This window comes from Eumetopias jubatus, unplaced genomic scaffold, assembly GCF_037043125.1.
Source record: "Eumetopias jubatus isolate StellerSeaLion01/CBP00866 unplaced genomic scaffold, mEumJub1_p1.0 scaffold_11, whole genome shotgun sequence".
Lineage (NCBI taxonomy): Eukaryota > Metazoa > Chordata > Mammalia > Carnivora > Otariidae > Eumetopias > Eumetopias jubatus.
Genome location: NW_028274817.1, coordinates 38,695,390 through 38,716,855, shown reverse-complemented (window position 1 = coordinate 38,716,855; position 21,466 = coordinate 38,695,390). Strand labels below are relative to the sequence as shown.

The following is a 21,466-nucleotide window of genomic DNA, read 5'->3' as shown; positions in this document are numbered from 1 at the left end:
GCAACATGTGGACATGACGCTGAGGCTCACATGAGGCAGAAAGACCAAAGACTAGGTTTCCTGATTCCTTCGGGGCTCTTAATCTGGAGTCCCATACATATACTTTATTTTCTCTCCTTTCCAAGGGGTAGATAAATTAGACCTTTATTGCCAGGGTATTTTGGAAAATCCACACTCCTTCACTTGTTTGAACACGCTTGGTCCCATCGTCCAAAACAAAACACAGCTTTCTCTTGCCCTGGCTCTGGATGATGGAGGTGGCGGGCGCTCAGTCCTTTTCCCCTTGCGACTCGTCTTCCAGGCGAAGGCAACGCTGCACAGTGGCAAAGGGCAAACACGCCCTCTGGACGCACCCGTACCACGGGTGTCTCTCGGTGATGTCACCGTGCTTTAAATCAGCCCTGCCCTTATAAAGAGGTAAAAATCATGTTCAGAAACATGCAAACTCCCGTTCAGAAATCTCCCTTTCATTCTGACAAACTGGCTGCCATCCCGCTAAACAGATTTTCTTAAAAGGAACGGCAAACCAGAGCCAGACTTACTTTCTGGTGCTCAAGGGGCGAGGGGGGGGGGGAAGCGTGTCTGATCTCCCGCTTGCGGGAAAGAGCTGGCACGACGCGCCACCAACATCCCTCCACCCCCCGGCAGTCGAGCGCGCTTCGCTTGGGCGCTCGGGAGCCGGCTCGCCCCGACCGCCTAGCTTCAGAGGGCGGCGCCGCGCCTTAGCCTCACCCTTTTCATGGCCTCCAGCCAATACCTGAGACAGGCGGGGGCAGGCCGAGCCGCGGCGAGAAACCCGCCCCTCGCTCCCGCTCAGCTAATCGCGGCGGCGGGGTGTGGACCAGCCTGCTGACCCCGCCTCCCCGGCGCGGGGCAATTTAGAGCCGCACGCCGGGCGGGAATGCAAGATGGCGGAGTAGCAACGCGAAGCGGTCAGCACCGAGTCTCTTGGCCGACTTCGGGTCCCGTCTCGGCAGCCGCAGTGATCGCTGAGCGGAGAGTGCCTAGGGTAGTGAGGCAAGATGCCGAATATTAAAATCTTCAGCGGCAGCTCCCACCAGGACTTATCCCAGAAAATTGCTGACCGCCTGGGCCTGGAGCTAGGCAAGGTGGTGACTAAGAAATTCAGCAATCAAGAGACCTGGTAAGGGCGAAGTTGGGACCCCGACCGGCCTCACCTGCCAGGGCGGCGGGGGGCGACGCTGGGGCGACAGAGGGTAGGGGGATGGGGCCGCCGCGTGAGTTGTGTGCGACCCGGGTTGGGGGGGCGGGGGAAGGGGAAGGGGCAGCTCTGTGGCGAGCGTGCCCCGCGGGTTGTTTCCGTTATGTTACCTCTCGCGGGAGGGTCACGTTCATTCTCACCGTGCGGTGGGGTGGAGTCAAGATGGAGCAGGAGGCGAAGCTGCTGGGTTTGAAGGCAAGGGCTTGGAGGACCCAAGACGGGGATAGCGGCTGCCTAGAGCGACGGAAAGGGAAAGACGCTTAGCCTCAGCCAGGGGGACACGTGGCTTTGTCGCTTCGCTGTGGAGCCATCCAGACAGGACTGGGTTCACTTTAACTCTTGGACCAGCTTGCTTGGGAGAACCTTACTGCGGCGTACTGAGTCCTCCCGATGTTTCTCTTAGAGTCTTAAGCAGCTTTTCAATTCGAAATGGTGTCGGTCGGGTTTTTGTAGTGAGGGAAACTGACATTATGTACTGAGGGCGCCAAAATTATTACTAAGGACTTCCGTTGGATTGGCAGGCGTTGGCTTTTCACATCTTCAGCATCACGTCTTTAGAAGTGGAGCCGTACTGAAGTTAAATCTAGCTGCTCAGATAAAGTGATGCATCAGCTCTGCATCCTGATTGCCAGCATCTCAGCTTGAGCCATCCAGAAAATTTTAGGGAACCTTCGTTCTGGAATCCTTGACCTTCCCCAGTGCAGCTACTGGTCCACATGATACAGAAACCTATTTTTCAGTTAGCAGAGTCTATCCTGAACTTGTCCACTTTTCTTAGCCCGCGTGGGGAATTTAGGAAACAGTTTTATTATCCCCGAGTGTTAAGAGAATGGAGGAAGGATGAGTGGAAGACCGGAATTGCATAGTGCATTGCAGCTCGAATTTTGTTCATTGCCTTGCTAATTAAACTTGCTCCCTCCCCCCCACTTCCAACTTCCTCCTGCACTTTGGGGGCCATCTTAGAGATAAACTTACTTACCTGATCCTTCCACCTGAATGCAGAATCTAACGGTTCTGATATTCATACTTGGTGTTTCTTTGCCCTGTCGATCAAATCAGGCCGGTGCCCACAATCTCACAGATGCAGTCATCTGTTAAGGGGAAGGTTTACACCAAACCTAGTGGATCAGTTAAATTAGATAAGGTTACTTTCAACATTTTTTCCTAGATGCCTTTCCTTTTTTTCTTTCCTTAAACTTACTACCGAAGTGCAACTCCCCTATCCTTCCTAGACCTGCTGATAAAAGCATTCATGTGTAGTGGACAGCTTCCTTCTGGATACTTGCTTACGGTGCCGCTGGTTGTGATGCAGATGATAGTGCAAACGCTGACACTGTCTGTAACCAGGCAATAGCTTAGTCAGAAGAGGCTGGCCAAGCTGCTGTCTTTGGCTGTGACCACACCGTTATGACACCATAATAAGACAGTACAGGATCAGACTTGGCCAGTGGCAGTATAGGCAGGGGCCAAGAATGATTTTCTTTTAGAGGGGTTTTTCTGGCCCCCTTAGAGAACTGTGGTTATTAAATCCTTTTCCTAGGCTTCTAGGAAAAATACAAAGACCTTATTTTTCTTTGTGTTCACCCTTCACCCTCTGCCTAAAGCAATACCCTAGAACCTGAAGCTATATTGGGAGACAGGGAGGGTGAGAACAATTTAGTGTTCTGACTGATCTGAATTCATCAGCAATCCCAATCTACTTCGGAGATCAGGCTGGTTTCATTTTTAAACAGCTGGACAATAGCATGCTTGGAAACCCTGGTTAAGATTAAGCCCAACATGGAAAATTGCTGACTGGTTTGGTTTCCCTGTTTCAGGCTTAATCATTAGCCTTTTGGTGCCGTAGATGGTCTGAAATCTTCATTGAACATAATGGAATATGTTACCTGTGGAGCTTCCCCTTCTCTGCGCCGCCCCCCCCACCTTTGGCTCTTCTGCACTGTAGAAATGTTAACTGCTGCCCTGTGTGACTCCTGGGCTCTTAAGGACATGAACTGAGCAGCTCAGTGGGTACTCTGAGTCATCAGAGGGAGAACTGCAGAGCCCAGCCTCAAATGAGACAGTTTTGCTATCTGTACAATTTGGCAGAAGCTCAGGGGTTGGTGCTCTCTTGAGCAGAGTGGCTTTTCTTCTCGAGTCAAGATCATCCATTGATGTCCAGTTATTTAGGAAACATACATACATATATACATGGAGGTGGGTGTATCACACACACAGATAGATAAGATATTAGAAGTTCATGCTCTGGAATCAGAGAACCTGCATGTGAAGTCTTTGCTTTTCTTTGCCCCAGTAATCTCATCTGTAAAGTAATATCTACCCATGGAATTACTGTGAAGATGAAATGAGATGGGAGTAAAGGAAAACACTGTCCCACACAATAAATGCACAGTGAATGTTGGTAAGAAGTGGGGGTGATGATATTGCAGAAAATGTGGAAAATACAGAAGAGGACAAGGAGAAAAAAGACACCCCAAGTAGTCTTACCACCCACAGTCGACTGTTCACGTTTTAATTTATGACCTTCCAGATATTTTAGTGTGTTTAAGTGCTTTTTCAAAAATGTAAGATGTTTGGGGCGCCTGAGTGGCTCAGTCAGTTAAGCACCCTACTCTTGTTTTTTGGCTCAGGTCATGATCTCACAGTTGTGTGATCAAGCCCTACATTCGGGCTCTGTGCTTAGAGTGAGGAGTCGGCTTCAGATTCTGTCCCTCTCCCTTACTCTCTCCCTCTCTCTCTCTCTCTCTCAAATAAATAAATAAATAAATAAATAAATAAAATCTTTTTAAAAATGTGAGGTATTTATAGCTTTCATCGCTTAGCAGTATTTTTTGAATAATTTCTCCCCTAATATTTTAGTCTACATGGTTTTAAATAGCTGTAGAGTCTTGTCTTATCGTTTTACTATAATTTTAGGTAACCAAGTCCCTGCTATTAGATATTTCCCATTTTTGACTAATGCTTTTATATGAAAACCTTTGAACATAAATCTTTGACCATTTCTGATGATTTCCTTAGGACAAATCCCTAGAAGGGGAATTACTAGGTTAAGGGGTATACACCATCGTTCAGGTATTTGGTAACATGTTGGCAAATTACTCTCTAAAAGAGTTGACCCAGTTTCTGTTCTCATCAGCAATAACAGTACTAATAGTGATTAATGTATAGTGAGTGCTTAAGATGTGCTAGTTCCTATGTTAAGTACTTTATCCATTTTTAATCCCCTCAACACTACTGAGAAGTTACCATCCCCATTTTATGGATGAAGGAACTAAGATTCAGAAGTTAAGTAATTTGCCCAACTCTAGGTATTACTGTTTAAATTTTTGCTGATACAGTATTTCATCTGGCTTTTAAAACTTTAGTATATTCAAAAGTTTTTATTTTTTCTTATTCTCTTCAATAGCAGTAAGTACCTTTGGTTTATTTCATTACTCTGGATAGGCTGAGAGGGGGAAGACTAACTTTGGTTGCCAGGATTTCCCTAAGAACCATATCCCCTGGTTAGTTAATCCCTTGCATTTTGCACATGCCAATGTCTCCGTCTGAATTCTTGAGATTTTCTTAAGAATGCTACCTGCCTTTTAGATTTCGCTTTATTTCCTTTTGTGTAGCCTTATGGATGCCCTTATGCCTGATGCTAAAGGAAAGGTAATGGAGAAACTAGTTTTCTCATTGGAGGACATGGCCTGTCTGCCCTCACTAGAAGATTGGGAGAATGATTGGCCCAAAGCCAGTTGGAGAACACGCCATTAGCTAGAAGGAGAGAACATGGAGTGTTACCCTTTAAATTGCTAAACCAGGTTTTTCCACCTGATAGATTACATTAAGAGCAAACAGGTTTTAGGCACAGCTGTTCTACCATCAGTCACTGCCTAATTTATCATCTTTGACTTAGAGGAAACCATAAGACAAATATTAAGATTTCTTGAACTGTTTCTTGACCAAGCTGTATAATCTGAGTGTAGTTTGCAGGCTTTTTAGGCTTTATGAAAGTCTGTACACTGTAATACTACTGGAGGGAAGGATTGATCTTAATTAGTGAGATCAGTTATGTACAGTAAAATAAGGCGGTGTCCTAGTTTACTCGCACCCCTTTATTTTGATTTATTTATTTATTTGAGAGCGGCTGCACAAGAGTGTGCAAGTGGGCAGAGGGGCAGAGGGAGAGAATTCTTCAAGCAGACTCCCCTCAGAGTGTGGAGCCCTGATGCGGGGCTCAATCTCACAACCCATGAGACCATGACCTGAGCTGAAACCAAGAGTTGTATGCTCAACCATCCGAGCCACCAAGGGCCCCCTGCACCACTTTATTTGGGATATAGTTTAATGAAGAAAATTTTCAAGTTATTAGATACATGCCTGGTCATAACACCTTTCTATGCTTGAGGGTAAATTTTAGTCCTCAATTTGGCTTTGGGGAGTGGTTGAACTGCTGGGTGACTATCATCAGATGATACAATAACACAAAAATGTTACTAGTGATTGTGTAGGGCGGTGAGCTGGTGCTTTTGTAAAAATTATTTTTCAGACCTTCTATGATGTTAGACTATAATTTCTAAAAGAATCACCTCTACTAAAGTATTGTATTTAGCAAATGACCCCTGATGTTTACTTGGCAGTGATAATTTAATTTTATAATTAATACCTTATCTGCTTTCAAGAAAGGATTTTTAAGTGTGTTTCATGATAGTCACACGTACAAAAGGGTCATTAAATAGATGCATCAGAAGCCTTCTAAAACAAAGGACTATTGTAATCGTGCCAAGAATTTGGCATAAAGTGATTACTGAAGGTCAGTGTTACTTTAACTGTATCCCTTGGCTTCATGGCAGCCAAAGGGATAAAGGCATATGCAGTGGATTATGTAGTTTTTTTTTTTTTTTTTTCATAAAACTCTTTAGACACCTCCAGGCAGAAAAGTCTAAGAATTTTATGGGTGGGATCCTTAAATAAGGATATCGAGTAACATAAGGAACAATGTAAGCAATTTTGTGGGTAATTTTTTTTTTAAGATTTCTTTATTCCAGAGAGAGAGAGTGTGTGAGTGAGTGCAAGAGAGCCAGCGGGGAGGGAGGGGTGGCAGAGGGAGAGAGAATCTCAAGCCGACTCCCTGCTGACCGTGGAGCCCAACATGGGGCTCCATCCCAGGGCCCCAAGATCTGAGACCAGAGCTGAAGAGTCAGCGGCTTAACCAGCTGAGCCACCCAGGCGCCCCTTGTGGGTATTTTTTATATTGATTCTGGTAGTCCAGGCATTTGTAAAGAGAGATAAGCCATCATGGTCCAAGGATGTTGCTTTCTGGTCTTCCTTGAAAATAAGAAAGCTTTGAAATAGAGAATTAGCCCTTCTCTTAATGCTATCTTGGATCAGTTGCTAAACTACTGTTCCCTAGCTCCTAATCAAACAACCTGGTTCTGGTTGAGTGAACGTCTGGACTACAGATGATATTCTGTGTTCTTGACTGAAATAAGAGCCACAGGCCTCCCATATCAGATGTGGAGGATACCGTTGACTTTATTGGAAATAAGTGTGCCTGATTTTGGTTCTACCCCTGGGAAATGGAGATCTTAGTCAAGGAGGTGATGAGGTATGGGGCTCTCACCCCAGTTTTGAAGTTGCTCAGATATTTGAAGTACCTGGTAAAGACCCCGGAGTTGTGCACCATAAAACATAGAAAGGGCTCTTGTAGCCTGGAACTTGTCAAAGGGTGGGCATTGTGAGTAAAGGAGATCTGAGAAGTCCCTTTAAACACCACTGCCTCTTACTTGGGCCTGCCCCAGTGAGTACATTGCAGAACATGGTCTCCTCCGGGAGGTGTTACTCAGCCTTGTCTGCTTGTGGTTTTTAGTTTTTTAATAATATATTTTATTTATCCCAGCATATCCAAAAATAGGATAGTTTTAACACATAAGTGACAGTAACCTTGAGGTATGTTTTTCCTTTTATTTATACCATCCGCACAAAAGAGTGTGTATTTTATGCTTCTAGCACATTTCAGTTCAGTTCCTCAGACACACTAATCACATTTCAAGTGCTTGATAACCATACAAGTCCAGTGACTCCCAGATTGGACGGTGCCATTCTAGGACCTACACTTTGGAAAACATGGAAGTTGCTCTCCCAGAAAGCCCTCCCTGGCTCCCTCCTGCTTGTCCATTTGAAATTTGAAGAATGTCTTCAGAAAGCAGATTTGGCATTGGCATAGTTAACATTGCGGACAGAGTCCATTGCTTTTTAAGGCTGATCCCGGTGATTAATAGATGTCAGTTCACAGGGCACCTGGGTTGGTCAGTCGGTGAAGGGTCTGCCTTTGGCTCAGGTCATGATCTCGGGGTCCAGGGATCGAGCTCCACATCGGGCTCCCTGCTCAGTGGGGAGTCTGCTTCTCCCTCTACTCCTCCCCCCACTTGTTCTCTCTCTCTCTCTAATAAGATCTTTAAAAAATAGATGTCAGTTAAGCTAAACCAGGGTCCACAAAATTGCTATATTGTTCATTAGGTTGCCTCTGTATTAAGATTTCAGGAGCCTGGCATAAAATTCTTCGTAGCTATCCCCATTGTGGTGGGCCCAACAGGTTGTAGTTCTACCCAAAACGAAATCTCTGCCAGCTGAGTATATGTGAAAAGGATCTGAGCAGATTTATAAAATCTTTTAAAGAAACATGTTGGACCCACTTGCCTCTAGTGCGAAGTGAGTTACTTTGTGAAGGATGATAGAAGCCAGTCTTCTAAATCTTCTCAATAGCACACCTGCAGAAGGTTTGCATTCCGACTCAAGTGAGTGGATCCCCAAGTGAGTGGATCCCAAGAGGCAGCCTAATCCTGAGGGAGTATTTATTCATTCGCTGTTTGTGTCACACCGGCCCTGGCTGGCTGGGGACACAGAAGAGCACGGCAGATCTGGTCCCTGCCTTCATGGAGCTTGCATTCTAAGGGAAGAGACGACCATAAACAAGTGGGTAAAAATATAAAGCAATAACAAGTTATGGTAAGTGTTGTGAAGGTAGTAACTGGGGAGGGTCACTTTATTGTGGAACATTTCAAACAGAAGTAGAGAGAATAGTATAATGGTCTCCCCCAGTGTACCCATCACCCACCCAGGTTAGCAGTTATCAATTATTGGCTTAATCTTGTTTCATCTGTCAATTTCCCCTTCCACACACACCCCCCACAATTATTTTGAAACAAACCTAGATATTGTATCATATCACCCATATGTATTTCAGTAACCATGATACCATTTTCTTGCCTAAATAATTTAACAGCAGTCTCAATATCAAACCCAGCTAGTGTTCCAAATTTCCCTCTCATAAATATGGGGGGGGGTGTTTGCCTGAATCGGTATGCAAATGAAGCCCATATGGTGCAATTGGTTGATTTTTTTTTTTTAAGATTTTTTATTTATTCATTTGAGAGCAAGCAAGAGCATGAGCAGTGAGCAGCAGGGAGGAGGGAGAGGGAGAAGCAGACTCCCCACTGAGCAGGGAGCTAGTCAACGGTTGACACAGGGCTCGATCCCAGGACCCCGGGATCATGACCTGAGCCGAAGGCAGACGCTTAACCAACTGAGCCACCCAGGCGCCCAGGTTGATTTTTTTTTAAGTCAATTTAATCTTTTGGTCCTCAGGGAAGTCACTTTTTTTAATTAAGATAATCAGAGGAGGTATTTCGATTGAAGACCTGAGAAATAAATGAGCTAGTCACACAAAGAACATTCCAGGTAGTGGGACCAAGTGCAGGGCAATGACATGATGAAGGACAGATTCAGGGAACGTAGAGGAAGACAGACCAGGTGACTGATGCATAGTAACCTAGGGATAAAATACGTGGAGATGAGCTATTTCTCAAATCAAAAAAGTCAGAGTTTTCCAGATTCCCTCACCGTATTACATAGTTTCTCAGAACGTAATCCAACTGGATGACGCTCTTTGACTTCATACAGAAATGCCTTTGTTTCTAGTTACACTTTTATGACCTCCGCTTTCATGGAGGGCTGCGGTAATGGTTTACCCAGATCCACACAAAGTGTAATAATGCCCTCTGTCATTAAAACCAAATTTCGAGGCAGTTGTATATTCACATGTAATTGTAGGAAATGATACCGAGAAATCCTGTGTATCCATTTCCCAGTTTTCCCAACGCTCCCAACCAGAGTTCTCCCAAACTATAGTTTTCTTGCAAAACTAGTGTAATGCAAGAGGCACGATATGGCCCTTCATGCAGTCAAGATACTAAACCATCCTGTCACCACAAGGCTCCTTCCTGTTGTAACCACACCCACACTTCTCGCTCTGTGTAGTTTCCTTAGCTTGCCTTTGTCTGGTTTGGGTGTCTCGCTGGTACTGGCCTTGTAAAATGTAAAATGCGTTGGAACATAGTCCCGCCTCGTCTCGGTTCTGGAAAAGATGGTGCACAATTGGTGTTCATTCCTCAAGTGTTTGGTAGAGCTCTCCAGTGAAGCTGTTTTCCGGTCAGTCTTCCTAGAGGCTTATCAGTTTTTTTCAAAATTTTTTCCAGTTTATTTACTTAAGTAATTTCTACAGCCAACATGGGGCTCAAACCCACGACCCCAAGATCAAGAGCCGCTGAGCCAGCCAGGTGCCCCGAGGCTTACCGGTTTTTTCATTCCCCTCACCCCAAGAGCCAGCTTTGTGTTTCATTGGTTTATCGCTATTGTTTTCCTGTTTTCGGTTTCACTGACTTCTGCTCTTACGGTTATTTTCTTCTGCTTGCTCTGGGTTTATTTTGCGCATTTTCTACTTTATCAGTGTAGGAACTGAGATTATTGATACTGATTTTTTTTTTTGCCTTTTTTAAAGGTTACTTAGTTATTTATTCATTTGAGATGGTGAGAGCATGAGCCGGAGGGAGGGGCAGAGGGAGAAGGAGAAGCAAACTCCCCACTGAGCAGAGAGCCCCCGGGATCCAGGATCCCTGGGATCATGACCTGAGCCAAAGGCAGACACTTAACCAATAAGGCATCCCTTATTGATATTGATTATTGAGAAAACAATGCACTTTTAATGTAAGGATCCCTAGTATACAATACTTCTTGAATTCGGTGCCTGAAGGCCTATCTCCAGATATCCCCAACCATTGTGTTTTCCTCTCGTTCTGGTTACCAGGAATCTCAGCCTCCCCGTTCTCCTTGGTTTCTGGCTTGATTTTTACCGTTTGCTCTTATTTTTCTTGCTTTACAATATAAACATTCTTTTTAAAATTAACTGTTACTTGGATTGGAAAGGGATAAATATTAAATGATTCTCTCCTATATCAGCTGCTTCTGGCAATGGAATTACCTCCTGTTGCAGTTTTGCTCTTGATCAGTAGGAGTTATCAACCATTCTGACCTACTCTGGATCGATACACACTACATACTGTATGCACGTCCACAGATAACCCCCGCCTCGCCCGCAGGATTAATTCGGGAAATGGTGTTGCTTTGAGGTGTCAGGGAGGTTATGATTTTTTTAATCCTAAGTTATTCTTGGTAAGGATCCAAGCGTGGATATTAAAACTTTCATTTTATGGTAAAGTATAGCCCTACTCCATAATTAGTTTCCTGTGGGATATTTTTTAAACAAGACTTACTAATTGGACAGAATACAGTTGGCACAAAATGGAGGCAAGGACCACATCTGTTTTATTCTCCATGCGTCTCTGACACTTTAGCACAGTGACTGGCATATGAACATGGACTGTTTGTTGAGTAAAGTGCCAATATGGTAGATGTGCTGGCTTCCGTAGAAGCCATCATTATAGAACAGTAGTGATTCATTCCGTACGTGATCCTTCTGCTTTTGTTCTGTGTGAATTGTGACAGTCACAGATTTTATATCAAATTTGCATTCACATGTCCTATTCCTGTATATAATGAGGTACAGGCAGCTCGCTGAAATTATGTTCCAGTTACTTGTGTTTTAACCAATCTTCATGCCACGTCACTTGTAAAAAGTAGCTAATATTTCTATGGCACACCGGAGTAAACTGAGGCAGTAAACTGCTTCTGGTACAGGGGATCTCCCAAAATGAGGGGACCAGTGTTCGCCTGACCCCCACTAGTCTATAACCCGTGAACATAGGGAAGCTGTACTTTTTAGACCTTACTGTCCGTAGAAATGTAGTGTAGTGCTTTTAAAAATCTCTTGGTTTTTTGTGGCGCCTGGGTGGCTCAGCTGGTCAAGTGTCTGCCTTCGCCTCAGGTCATGATCCTGGAGTCTGGAGTCTGGAACCGAGTCCCGGCTTCCCGCTGAGCAGGGAGTCAGCGTCTCCCTCTGCCCCTCCCCCCTCATGCTCTCTCGCTCACTCTCTCTCAAATAAATAAATAAAATCTTTTTAAAATTTTTTTTAAAAAATAAAATCTCTTGGTTTTTTTTTTTTTTTTTCTTTTTCTGCTTTCCTTCCTTTCTCGTTGTAGTGTGGAGATTGGAGAAAGCGTACGTGGAGAGGATGTCTACATTGTTCAGAGTGGTTGTGGCGAAATCAATGACAATCTAATGGAGCTTTTGATCATGATTAATGCCTGCAAGATTGCCTCAGCCAGCCGGGTTACTGCAGTCATCCCATGCTTCCCTTATGCCCGACAGGATAAGAAGGATAAGGTGGGAGCAGAATCTCCTTTAAAAAAAAAAAACAACAAAATAACTTTTTTTTTTTTTAATCAGAAGCAGCACTTGCCCAAAGTCACAAAAATTCCTTAATCCTCAGACCCATATTTAGAGGGTATATTACTTTTTTTTTTTTTAATCACATTCTTTTGGGTATCACCCAGTGTTCAAAAACAATTGACACGGGGTTGGTTTATATAAATCAACTCATTTGTAGTCTGTATTTTTTCTAGTCATACATATGTGACTTTCATACATATGTTACATACATATGTAACATCCATCCATATGTTAGCTCACTGCGACTTTTTAATTGTGTCAGTAGGACTAAGCACCAGCTACTGTGGAGTGGAATATTTTTTAAACTCTGGTAGATCCTCTGGGACCCTCTTGGGGTTCCAGCTGTGATGTCTTCATAAAACTTGAAGTCGGTTACATGAAGGCTTAATCTCATTATAAACATACACATCTCACCTCATTTATCTGGGATTTTAGAGGCTAAGGTAATGTACATAAAACTTTGCAGGACTATTGTAATAATCGGTGCTCAAATTTTGCATACAGTGTCTGGGAGAAAGCCAGATACTTTTATTCTGAGAGAGTATAGTGCTCCTACAGAATATAAAGGGCAAGGCCTTTCCTATTTTATAGTGCAGCCAGGTGTATTTGCCTGTTATTTAAAGAGGTTGAAGTTGCCGGAAGGTCGACCTCCAGATGAGTAGGAAAGTGGTATCATTTACAAAATAAACTATAATTTCCATTCTGTGATCTTTAAATTTCGGCATGTTAGATGTCATACAGGTTTGAGTATGTGTTAAAAGAGATTTTAATAATTTTTGTGAAAAAGATTTTTTTTAAGTCTGCCTAGTTTAAATCATTGAGCATTGCAACACTCAGTAGGCTGAAACTATGTACATTAAGTTAAGAAAACAAAAGGTAGGAAGGTATTTTTCTCTTCTGAAAGCCATATCCTGATTTGGAAAAGTGATATTCCACTTAACTACTCATGCTAGATTGTGATCTACTCATGAAGTCAACGGCCATGGCACTTTCTATGAATTTCCTGGCAGCACGGTGCCTTAAACATAGTAAGTGCACAATAAAGGAATGCTTCTCGAGCAAATGAATTGTTTCTCAAAATGGCTTTTTGGTTTTTTTTGTTCTTCTTTCCTCCCCCTCCATTTAGAGCCGGGCTCCAATCTCAGCCAAGCTGGTGGCAAATATGCTCTCTGTAGCAGGCGCGGATCATATTATCACCATGGACCTGCATGCTTCTCAGATTCAGGTATCTGGAAGCTAAATATTGGGCATGAGAAAGGGGTGGGAGAGGAGAGAGCTGATAATGCTGGAGACTGCAGAGAAGCAAAAACCTGCCCAGGAACGGCCCTGATGAACTAGACATTGACAGTGCTGTAAGCACCCTCGCCTTAAGCATAGTTCCTGATCTTGGCCTTTGGGATGGTTGGATAAGGGAGGCAGTCTGGAATTCTGAGAAGAGCATAGGCTTTGGGTTCAGACCTAGTTCGAATACTGGCTCTGACACTCAGCAGCTTTGTAACTTTGGGCAGGTTATTTAACTGCTCTGAACACACACCGCATTGTTGTTGTGAGTGCGAAATTTGTGGTAGAACGCATGGCCCAGGACAAGTGCTCGATTAATAGGAACTGTTACTGTCATCGTTAAATTGAGAGCCGCAGCTGTCGGAACCTACTTTGTAGCATAAACCCGGAGAAAGCAGAGCAGAATACTACCTTATATTCTGTACTATTGAAAGGGGCTTTCACATCCTCATTGGAGGCTTGTGGCGATCCAGTGAGGTACCCGGGGGGTAGGTGCTTCTACCCATTTTATAGAAGAGGAACAGATCTGTTGAGAAACACAACTAATCTGTAGCAGCTAGTATTAGAGTTACTCTCTGTGACCATTTATTATAAATGCATTCCACTAGGTTTACGTATCAAAGCATGTCTAACTGGTTTAGCAGTTAGCTCTTGCTCCCTAACGAACCAGCCCAACATTTGGTGCCATAAGGCAATATGACCTCATGGGTCTGCACATTGACTGGGCTGTTCTGGTATCAGCTGAACTTGGCCGTTCTTGCCAAGGGCTCACTCATGTTCCTGTGGTCAGCTGTGGGTTAGCCAAGGGCAGGCTTTGCCCCTCTTGGCTGGACTCTCTTGTGCCGCCCAGGTTTGAGGAAGGAGGAAGCCATTTTTAGTCTGCTCCAGCGGGCATGCCTTCTAATCAGTCTGAATGATACAGGAAGGTATTCTTCGGGCAAGTTATTAACCTCTTTGTATTGGTCATTTATAAATGGAAGTGCAGAAAAACAAAGCAAACGTGACTCAGCTTCTTTCTACAGGGCTTTTTTGATATCCCAGTGGACAATTTGTATGCAGAGCCAGCTGTCCTGAAGTGGATAAGGGAGAACATCTCTGAGTGGAGGAACTGTACTATTGTGTCACCTGACGCTGGTGGAGCGAAGAGGTATGGCCGGAATGCATATTATTCTCAAAGTACTGGGGAAACCGTTCAGACAGCTGTGTCAGAAAGTGATAGTTTTCTTTTTTTTTTCTTCAAGATTTTATTTATTTATTTTAGAGAGAGAGAGAGAGAGAGCGAGAGAGAGCACAGGCGGGGGAGAGAGGGAGAAGCAGGTTCCTTGCTGAGCAGAGAGCCCGACCTGGGGCTCGATCCCAGGACCCTAGGATCATGACCTTAGCTGAAGGCAGATGCTTAACTGACTGAGCCCCTCCAGGTGCCCCAGAAAGTGATATTTTTCTAGCAGGTGACAGTTTTTAAGTATGGCTGATCCTTGAACAACATGGGGGTTTGGGGCATCGCCCCCCGCCCATGCAGTCAAAAATCCACATAGAACTTTTGACCACACCAAAACTTAACTACTGGTAACCAACTGTTAACCGGAAGCATTCCCAATAACATAAACAGCCAATTAACTATGTTGTATTTTATGTGTATTAAATACTATATTACAAGAACGCAAGCTAGAGAAAAGAAAATGTTGCTGAGAAAATACATTTACAGTACTGTACTGCATCAAGAAAAAATCGGCTCATAAGTGGACCTGCACAGTTCACACCCGTGTCTTCCAAGGGTCAGCTCTACTTCAGAATGGCTGGAACCAGGACACGGGCTAGACATAGTTTTACTAACCCTCTTTTACTGGCCTGAGTCACTGTCTGAAAGGCAGGACAGCACAGAGGGGGCCCTTAAGTAGCTACCGTGTTGTAGGCTTGACTGAAACCCATGAGTCACTGGGCACCGCAGAGCTAGCCACACCGCTGTGAAGCGATCCGGAATGGTGGGAAATTTGGATTTCTGATGAATGGCACCCGCTTTCGAACTACGTGCTATTAGTGGACAAGTAGGCTTTTTCCACACCTCATGATGCCAGTGGTTAGACCGTCTTCATTCTGGCATTAAGATATTAAGCAGGAAGGAAAATAAAGTGGAGTAACTTTATTTAAAACCAGGACCTTAACATTTTAAACAAACTGATTGCCAAGGATTGCCAGTTTCAGTGCTTTACAGCTCACGTGGCGCGGACTAAGAGCTCTTGATTTCCTTAGTGGATCACTCATTAGTAATGCATTCAAAAGGATGACACATGTTCTTCTTGTTGTGGAAATAGAATGAAGAGGCTACAAAACACAGATGATTAGGAAAAGCTAATTCAGATCTTTCTAAAGGCCATTCAAATCTTCAAAGACTGTTTCTCAACAACCTCATTATTTCAGTAACTTCAACAGAACAGCTAAGCTGAGAACTTGGGTTCCGTTATCCAGCCAGATGCATGGCTTCGTGAGTCCCACGTAATCGCTAGTTATCATCTGTAAAAGCAACCAAGCCTAAAAAGCATCTCCCTAATGGTAGTTGTCAAACTTGTCTTAACTTGTTGGCCAGTGTTTTCCCATCTTGCCATGGGACTTAGAAAATAGTGTTCAAAATAAATAATCAAGCAAGATTTTCTTTCCAAATTTGGGTACAGGAAAACTGCCTTCAGTAGGTGACTTATGGCTTCATTACTATTTTGTGTGTGTGTTGATAATTCTCTTAACAGCGGTAGAGTATTTTCAGAGTGAGTGGCTATTATCACTTCTGTCTTGGCAGGGTTTTCGGAGTAAGTGGAGATCCCTGTGTGCTGGTGACTTGCACAGAGTTCTCCCCTCAGAGGTATAGGGAGTGCCTTCCCAGCCCTTCCGCTTTGTCGGTCATTGAGGTTGTTGGCCATCGAGTCTGGACGGTGGGGGACGCTTGAGCTAATTGGATCGTGCGTTTGTCTTGGATTAAGTAAATGTTCCAAGCAGATGGGTTATTCTTGACGTCCTCTGCCCACACCGTAGTCATGGAGAGGAGAGCACAGGGTGTGGTTCATCTAGGTCGGTACATGAACCGTCCAGGTTGTGGTTTGGATCTTCTGTGTTCTCTATGACAGGGTCATACATTCTCCCCTGTCGAGCACAACCTCCGTCACATGACCATAGTCACAGCGGAAACCGGGCATAATGCTCTGGTTGGATCAGTGCTGCATTTAAAAAAACAAGACCCAAAGCACAGGCTTCTTCATGCACGGGGAGGACGGCTCAGTGGAGCGGGGGGCCTACACGTCATTTACACTGAGCAGCACGCTGTCGTTTACACTGAATCGATTTCTGGTTGAGTGAATTATACGGGACTTGGTCATCAGAGATCGGTCTTCCCGTCCCACCTTCTAGTTCAGTTTGTATTACTGTGTAATAGCAAAATGAGACTGACGTTTTGACTTGGAGATACTTCGGGCTGTGCAGCCAGATGTCCAGTTTTCCTGGTTAATTGGTATAACTTTCTTTCTAGCGCTCCTAAAAGGAACTTCCAAGCTTGGTGTCCAGGTACAGTTGACATTGACAGTTGATGGAGCACTGAGGGGAGTGTGGTGAGAGCACAGGCATTCTGACTCCTCTCCCGCCAGGTTCAGGTTCACTTCTCACAACATCCGCATGTCAAATTGGGCCAATCTGTGCACTCGCGGCCTTAGTTAATGACGTCTTCTCTCTCCCCCTTCTGCTGCCAATCTCTTAAATGAACGTGCCTTCGCATCCTACTGCTTCCTGGGACTGGTGAGGCATCTGGCTATCCCCCGCTCGCTGTAAACCAGAATTAATTATAATCGAAGTCTGACTAATACGCTCAGAAACTGCTCTCAGGATATGGAGGCATTAGTCTATAAAACCCACTCTGTGCTGTTGGCCTCTGAGAAGTCAATCAATGAGAGCTGTTTTCTTCTAGCCCTGGGAACAGTTTGGTTTCAAAGAGTGCTCCCCCCCCCCCACCTCCCCGCCGGAAAGCAAGCCCATGGTTTAGTCCCTGTCTTTCGTCCTTAGGTTTTAACTGCGAACACCCTGTTTTGCAGAGTGACCTCCATTGCAGACCGGTTGAACGTGGACTTCGCTCTGATTCACAAAGAGCGGAAGAAGGCCAACGAAGTAGACCGCATGGTGCTGGTGGGAGACGTGAAGGACCGGGTGGCCATCCTGGTGGACGACATGGCTGACACGTGTGGCACAATCTGCCACGCAGCCGACAAGTGAGTGCGGAGAGGTGGGGCTGGTGGTTAGAAGGGGAACATAGTTAGCCACTGTCTCAGTGCCTTACACCTATGGATTCTTCGTGGAAGTAAGTCGAGCGGGCTGGTAACTAGCTTTGGGAGTTGTTATCACCCGAGGCTTTTGAATTGCAATATGCATACATTGATGGATATTTTCTTTTTTCCCCCAGATCTTCTGAGTTTTATTATGCTAAACCATATAGAGCATAAAATTTGCCGTTTTGACCATTAGGTATACGATTCAGTGGCATTAGGTACATTGGCAGTGCCGTGTGACGGTATTTATTTCCAAAATGTTTTCACCACTCTGAATACTCGACTTTTGTTCGTTTTTAAAAACAAATTAAAGTAGAAATGTATGGGCCTGAAAAGATAGGAATTGGCTCTTCACACGGATTTGAATTGTGTGAGTCCACTTAAGCATTTTTTTTTTTTTATAAATACAGTGCGGTACTATAAATATAATTTCCTTATGATTTTCTTTTTCTTTTTTTAAGATTTTATTTATTTGAGAGAGAGAGAGCACAAGCAGGGGAAATGACAGGCAAAGGGAGAGGGAGAAGCAGGCTCCCTGCTAAGCGGAGAGCCCAATGCAGGGCTCGATCCCAGGACCCTGGGATCATGACCTGAGCCGAAGACAGACGCTTCACCGACTGAGCCACCCAGGTGCCCCCTTGCCTGCACTAAATTGTGCCTTCACTCTGTTCGCTCTGCTGCTAGTCACCAGTCTCTTATTACCTCCCTAGTCCATCTCTCTCATTGCCTCCCCACTTGCTAATCTGTCTAAAACTAAGGCTAGAGCCCATCACTCCTCTCCTTGAAAACCTTAAGTGGCTCCTCATTGCTATAGTCCACACCACTGCGAAGAGCCTTGTTTCTCCTCTAATTTTTTCTTAACCTCAGGGTGTCTGTGCCATGCAGAGGGCCTGGCATATAATAGGGGCTAAAAAAGTATTTGTGGGCTGAGCAATTCCTGACTGGGACCCTGGAGTATACACTGATAAAACTCATTTCGTCCTTTATGATTAAGTTAACCCTAACTGCTGTAACAGATCAGCTCCCCGAAATGTCAGTTCGTTACCATGATAGTTTCTTGTTCCTGGCTTACTCCAGTGCAGGTATCCCTCTTTCAGTTTTGTGGTGCTGCATCTTTAACATAAGGCTTCCAAGATTACCTTGGGAGACATTTCCAGTTTGGCCAGCCAGAAAGGGAAAACAAGAGCATGGAGAATCACCCATGGAAGATTCTTCTGAGCCCAGCCAGTGGTATACATTGCATCTGCCCACATTCTGATAGCTAGAATTCAGGCAGATGGCCACGCCTAACTTTTTGCAAGGGAGGCTGGGAAATGTAGTCCAGCTGTGTGCCCGGGGTGGGGGTGGGGAAAGGCAATGGATTTTGTTGAGCATAGCAGTCTGTGCCAATTTTACTACATTAATCCAAACCTAGTCGGGTAAGTTCTTAGTCCAATTATTTCTCTTTGCTGTGAACTGAATCGTGGCCCCCTAAAGCTCATACGTTGGAAGTCCTACCCTTCCAGTGATGATATTTGGAGATGGGGCCTTTGGGGGAAGTACCTAGGTTTAGATGAGGTCGTGGGGGGGACCCTCATGATGGGAATAGTGCCCTTGTAAGAAGAGACACTGAGAGCTGGTTCCCCCGTGCATGGGCGCGCACAGAGGTCACGTGAGCGCACAGGGAGGTGGCCAAGAGAAGAGGCCTCAGCGTGACCACTACCTTGTAACCACCTTGATCTTGGGGGTCCCAGCTTCCAGAACTGAGAGGGCGAGTTTTTAAGGCACCCAGGCTGACAGATACACTCCTCCCCCCCCAACTCAGGTCCCCTAGTGACAAGTGAGAGTAATCCAGAGCAACTCTGCGTTTCCCTCTAGACTTCTGTCAGCTGGAGCCACCAGAGTTTATGCGATCTTGACTCACGGAATCTTTTCGGGCCCGGCCATTTCCCGCATTAACAGCGCATGCTTTGAAGCAGTAGTAGTCACCAATACCATACCTCAGGAGGATAAGATGAAGCATTGCTCCAAAATACAGGTGAGGAGGAGGTTCTTGCAAAAAAAGACTCCACGAAGTATTTTCAGGAAGTGGTTGCCTATGGCGAGTTAGGGGTCTGGATTCTGAAGATGTCCTCCTTTGCTCTTAAAGGGCTGAGTCCGTCATCAGGATCTGTGACCCAAAAGTTAAAAAAAAAAAAAATCACATGTAAAGATTCCGATTGTGAGGTGAACCTCTGGAGGACAGAGCATTGGGACTACAGCATTTCAGCGGACGCTCTCAGTGATTGTGATTAACACCCAAATTTGCAAGTCCGTGCTTTACACTTGCGTGTGTGTCACTCTGAACTGTTGGCCCCCTGCAGACACAGTAGGAAACCTTTAAACGGGGGGGGGGGGGGGTACACCCCTCAGAACTTCAGTGTCTCTCAGAGCATGCTCTGGAAACAGCCTAAGTTAGTTACCTAGGATTCTTGTTAAAATGCAGGTTCCTTTGCTCCACCTGAGACCTACAAAACCAGGAGGTCCCGGGACCCCTCCTTTAATTCCCCCAAGTAATTAGACACTAACGTTCAAGGGCTGTTGGCGCCAAAAGAACAAGGCCTTGCCTCATTAAAAACGTGTACAGTAATCCCTTAGCTTTCTGAGATTCATATGGACAAGTGGAGCACCGATGTCCTTCTTAAGGATTTGTTTTTTCAGCTTAAGCATTCCCTTGTTTTCACTGCTGAGGATCTGTAAGTGTCAGCGCACCACCGTGTTGGTGAGTCTGAGTCAGGGGTGTTCCTCCTTGAGCACTTTGGCCCTTTCCCAAGCGGTTATGTTAAAAAGTACTATGCAGAAGGTAGCTGGGGGCGGCTCATGAGGGGACACAGCCTAGTGCAGCAGCCTTAAGGGGAAGGCCCCTCGTCAGGCTGCTCACCAGGGTTGGCATCTGTCTGTGTGCTGCTAACCTGATGCTCCTCTCGGCTCCCCTAGGTGATCGACATCTCCATGATCCTGGCAGAAGCCATCAGGAGAACTCACAACGGGGAGTCGGTTTCCTACCTGTTCAGCCACGTCCCTTTATAATAGAGTAACTGCTGAGGCTTTTTACGAAGAAAGTGAACCCCGCCCCCTTGTTTTCCCTTGGTATTTGATGACAAATTCCGCAGAAGGCCCAGCTTGCCTCTGGTGAAGCTTTCTCCACCCCTCATCGGGTATATTAGCATTTCTCCTAAATGTAGAGAATGATGATCGATCGAGTTGAACTGCTGAGCTGCGCACAGCAAGAGTTCAGGCTTCGGAGGGTGTTCTGTAGGGGTGTGAATGTGCAGGGGGGGGGGAAGCGCAGACTACTTTGCATGTGAATACTTCAGGGTTTCCTTTGTTCAGAACTACTGGCAACAAAGCCACCCCAGTTCCCCCCCCCACCCCCAACCTGTGACAGGCTCTCAAAAGTCTCTGCAAAATGACAGCAAGAACCCTAGGCCGCCCCAGCCCAGCTCGGGCCAGGCCACTGAGTCCTGTAAAGCTGCAGCTCTCTGGAGGGAGTGAGGGTGCCCGGGGTAGGGGGGGAGGCGGCACACAGGGCAGTGAATGCTTCTTGGGAGGAAAAAGCCTGATCCTTCACCCCCTGCTTGGGGATTGTGTTGCTTGGATTCTCCTTTGTACCCGTCCCTTTCCATTTGGCTTGACCTTCAGCCATCTTGCCCTTCCCCTGGCCAGGTGTCCTCTGGGGTGCAAGTGTTCCTCGTACCACAGTCTTCTGGAAAGCAAAGTCGCTTCCTGCTACGTCATCTCTAACAGGATTATTTTTGCCGTAGCGTAATCTTCCTTAGCCCGCTACCGCTGTGGTAGTAGGTGTTAGGTGGGGTCGTAGTGCCTTTTGATTAATTTAAATATTTCATCTTCCTTCCATCTCTTTGGCCTCTCCAGTGACCTGCGATTTCTGTTAAAAAGACTGATGTTGCTGTCTCTCATAGAGGAAACTAATAAAGTGTCTGTGTGTGATTCGTTCGTCCATTTCTTGTCTGT

At 45.3% G+C, this 21,466-nt stretch overlaps 1 protein-coding gene and 1 long non-coding RNA gene across 3 annotated transcripts in view; one reads left to right on the top strand and one right to left on the bottom strand.

The window, feature by feature from the left end:
• The first annotated feature begins 864 nt into the window (after window positions 1-864).
• Window positions 865-21,442, top strand: PRPS1 (phosphoribosyl pyrophosphate synthetase 1). The gene is made up of 7 exons (XM_028089725.2): window positions 865-1,144; window positions 11,642-11,825; window positions 13,018-13,116; window positions 14,195-14,319; window positions 17,243-17,416; window positions 19,331-19,490; window positions 20,429-21,442. Exons 1-7 carry the CDS (start codon window positions 1,023-1,025, stop codon window positions 20,519-20,521), a joined length of 957 nt encoding a protein of 318 aa, XP_027945526.1. The 5' UTR covers window positions 865-1,022; the 3' UTR covers window positions 20,522-21,442.
• LOC114198336 (uncharacterized) overlaps window positions 19,459-21,466 on the bottom strand; it is a 33,110-nt gene continuing 31,102 nt past the window's right edge. For both annotated transcript variants that reach the window (XR_003607088.2, XR_003607089.2), the window contains exon 3: window positions 19,459-19,622. This is a non-coding gene — a long non-coding RNA (uncharacterized LOC114198336). The remainder of the gene's footprint in view (window positions 19,623-21,466) is intronic.

Excerpts from the sequence above, each read along its gene's own strand:
- PRPS1 (XM_028089725.2), top strand. The coding sequence starts at position 1,023 with ATGCCGAATATTAAAATCTTCAGCGGCAGCTCCCACCAGGACTTATCC. Across the intron at positions 11,826-13,017 it reads GACAGGATAAGAAGGATAAG|AGCCGGGCTCCAATCTCAGC; the intron begins GTGGGAGCAGAA and ends CCCTCCATTTAG. Across the intron at positions 13,117-14,194 it reads TGCATGCTTCTCAGATTCAG|GGCTTTTTTGATATCCCAGT; the intron begins GTATCTGGAAGC and ends TTCTTTCTACAG.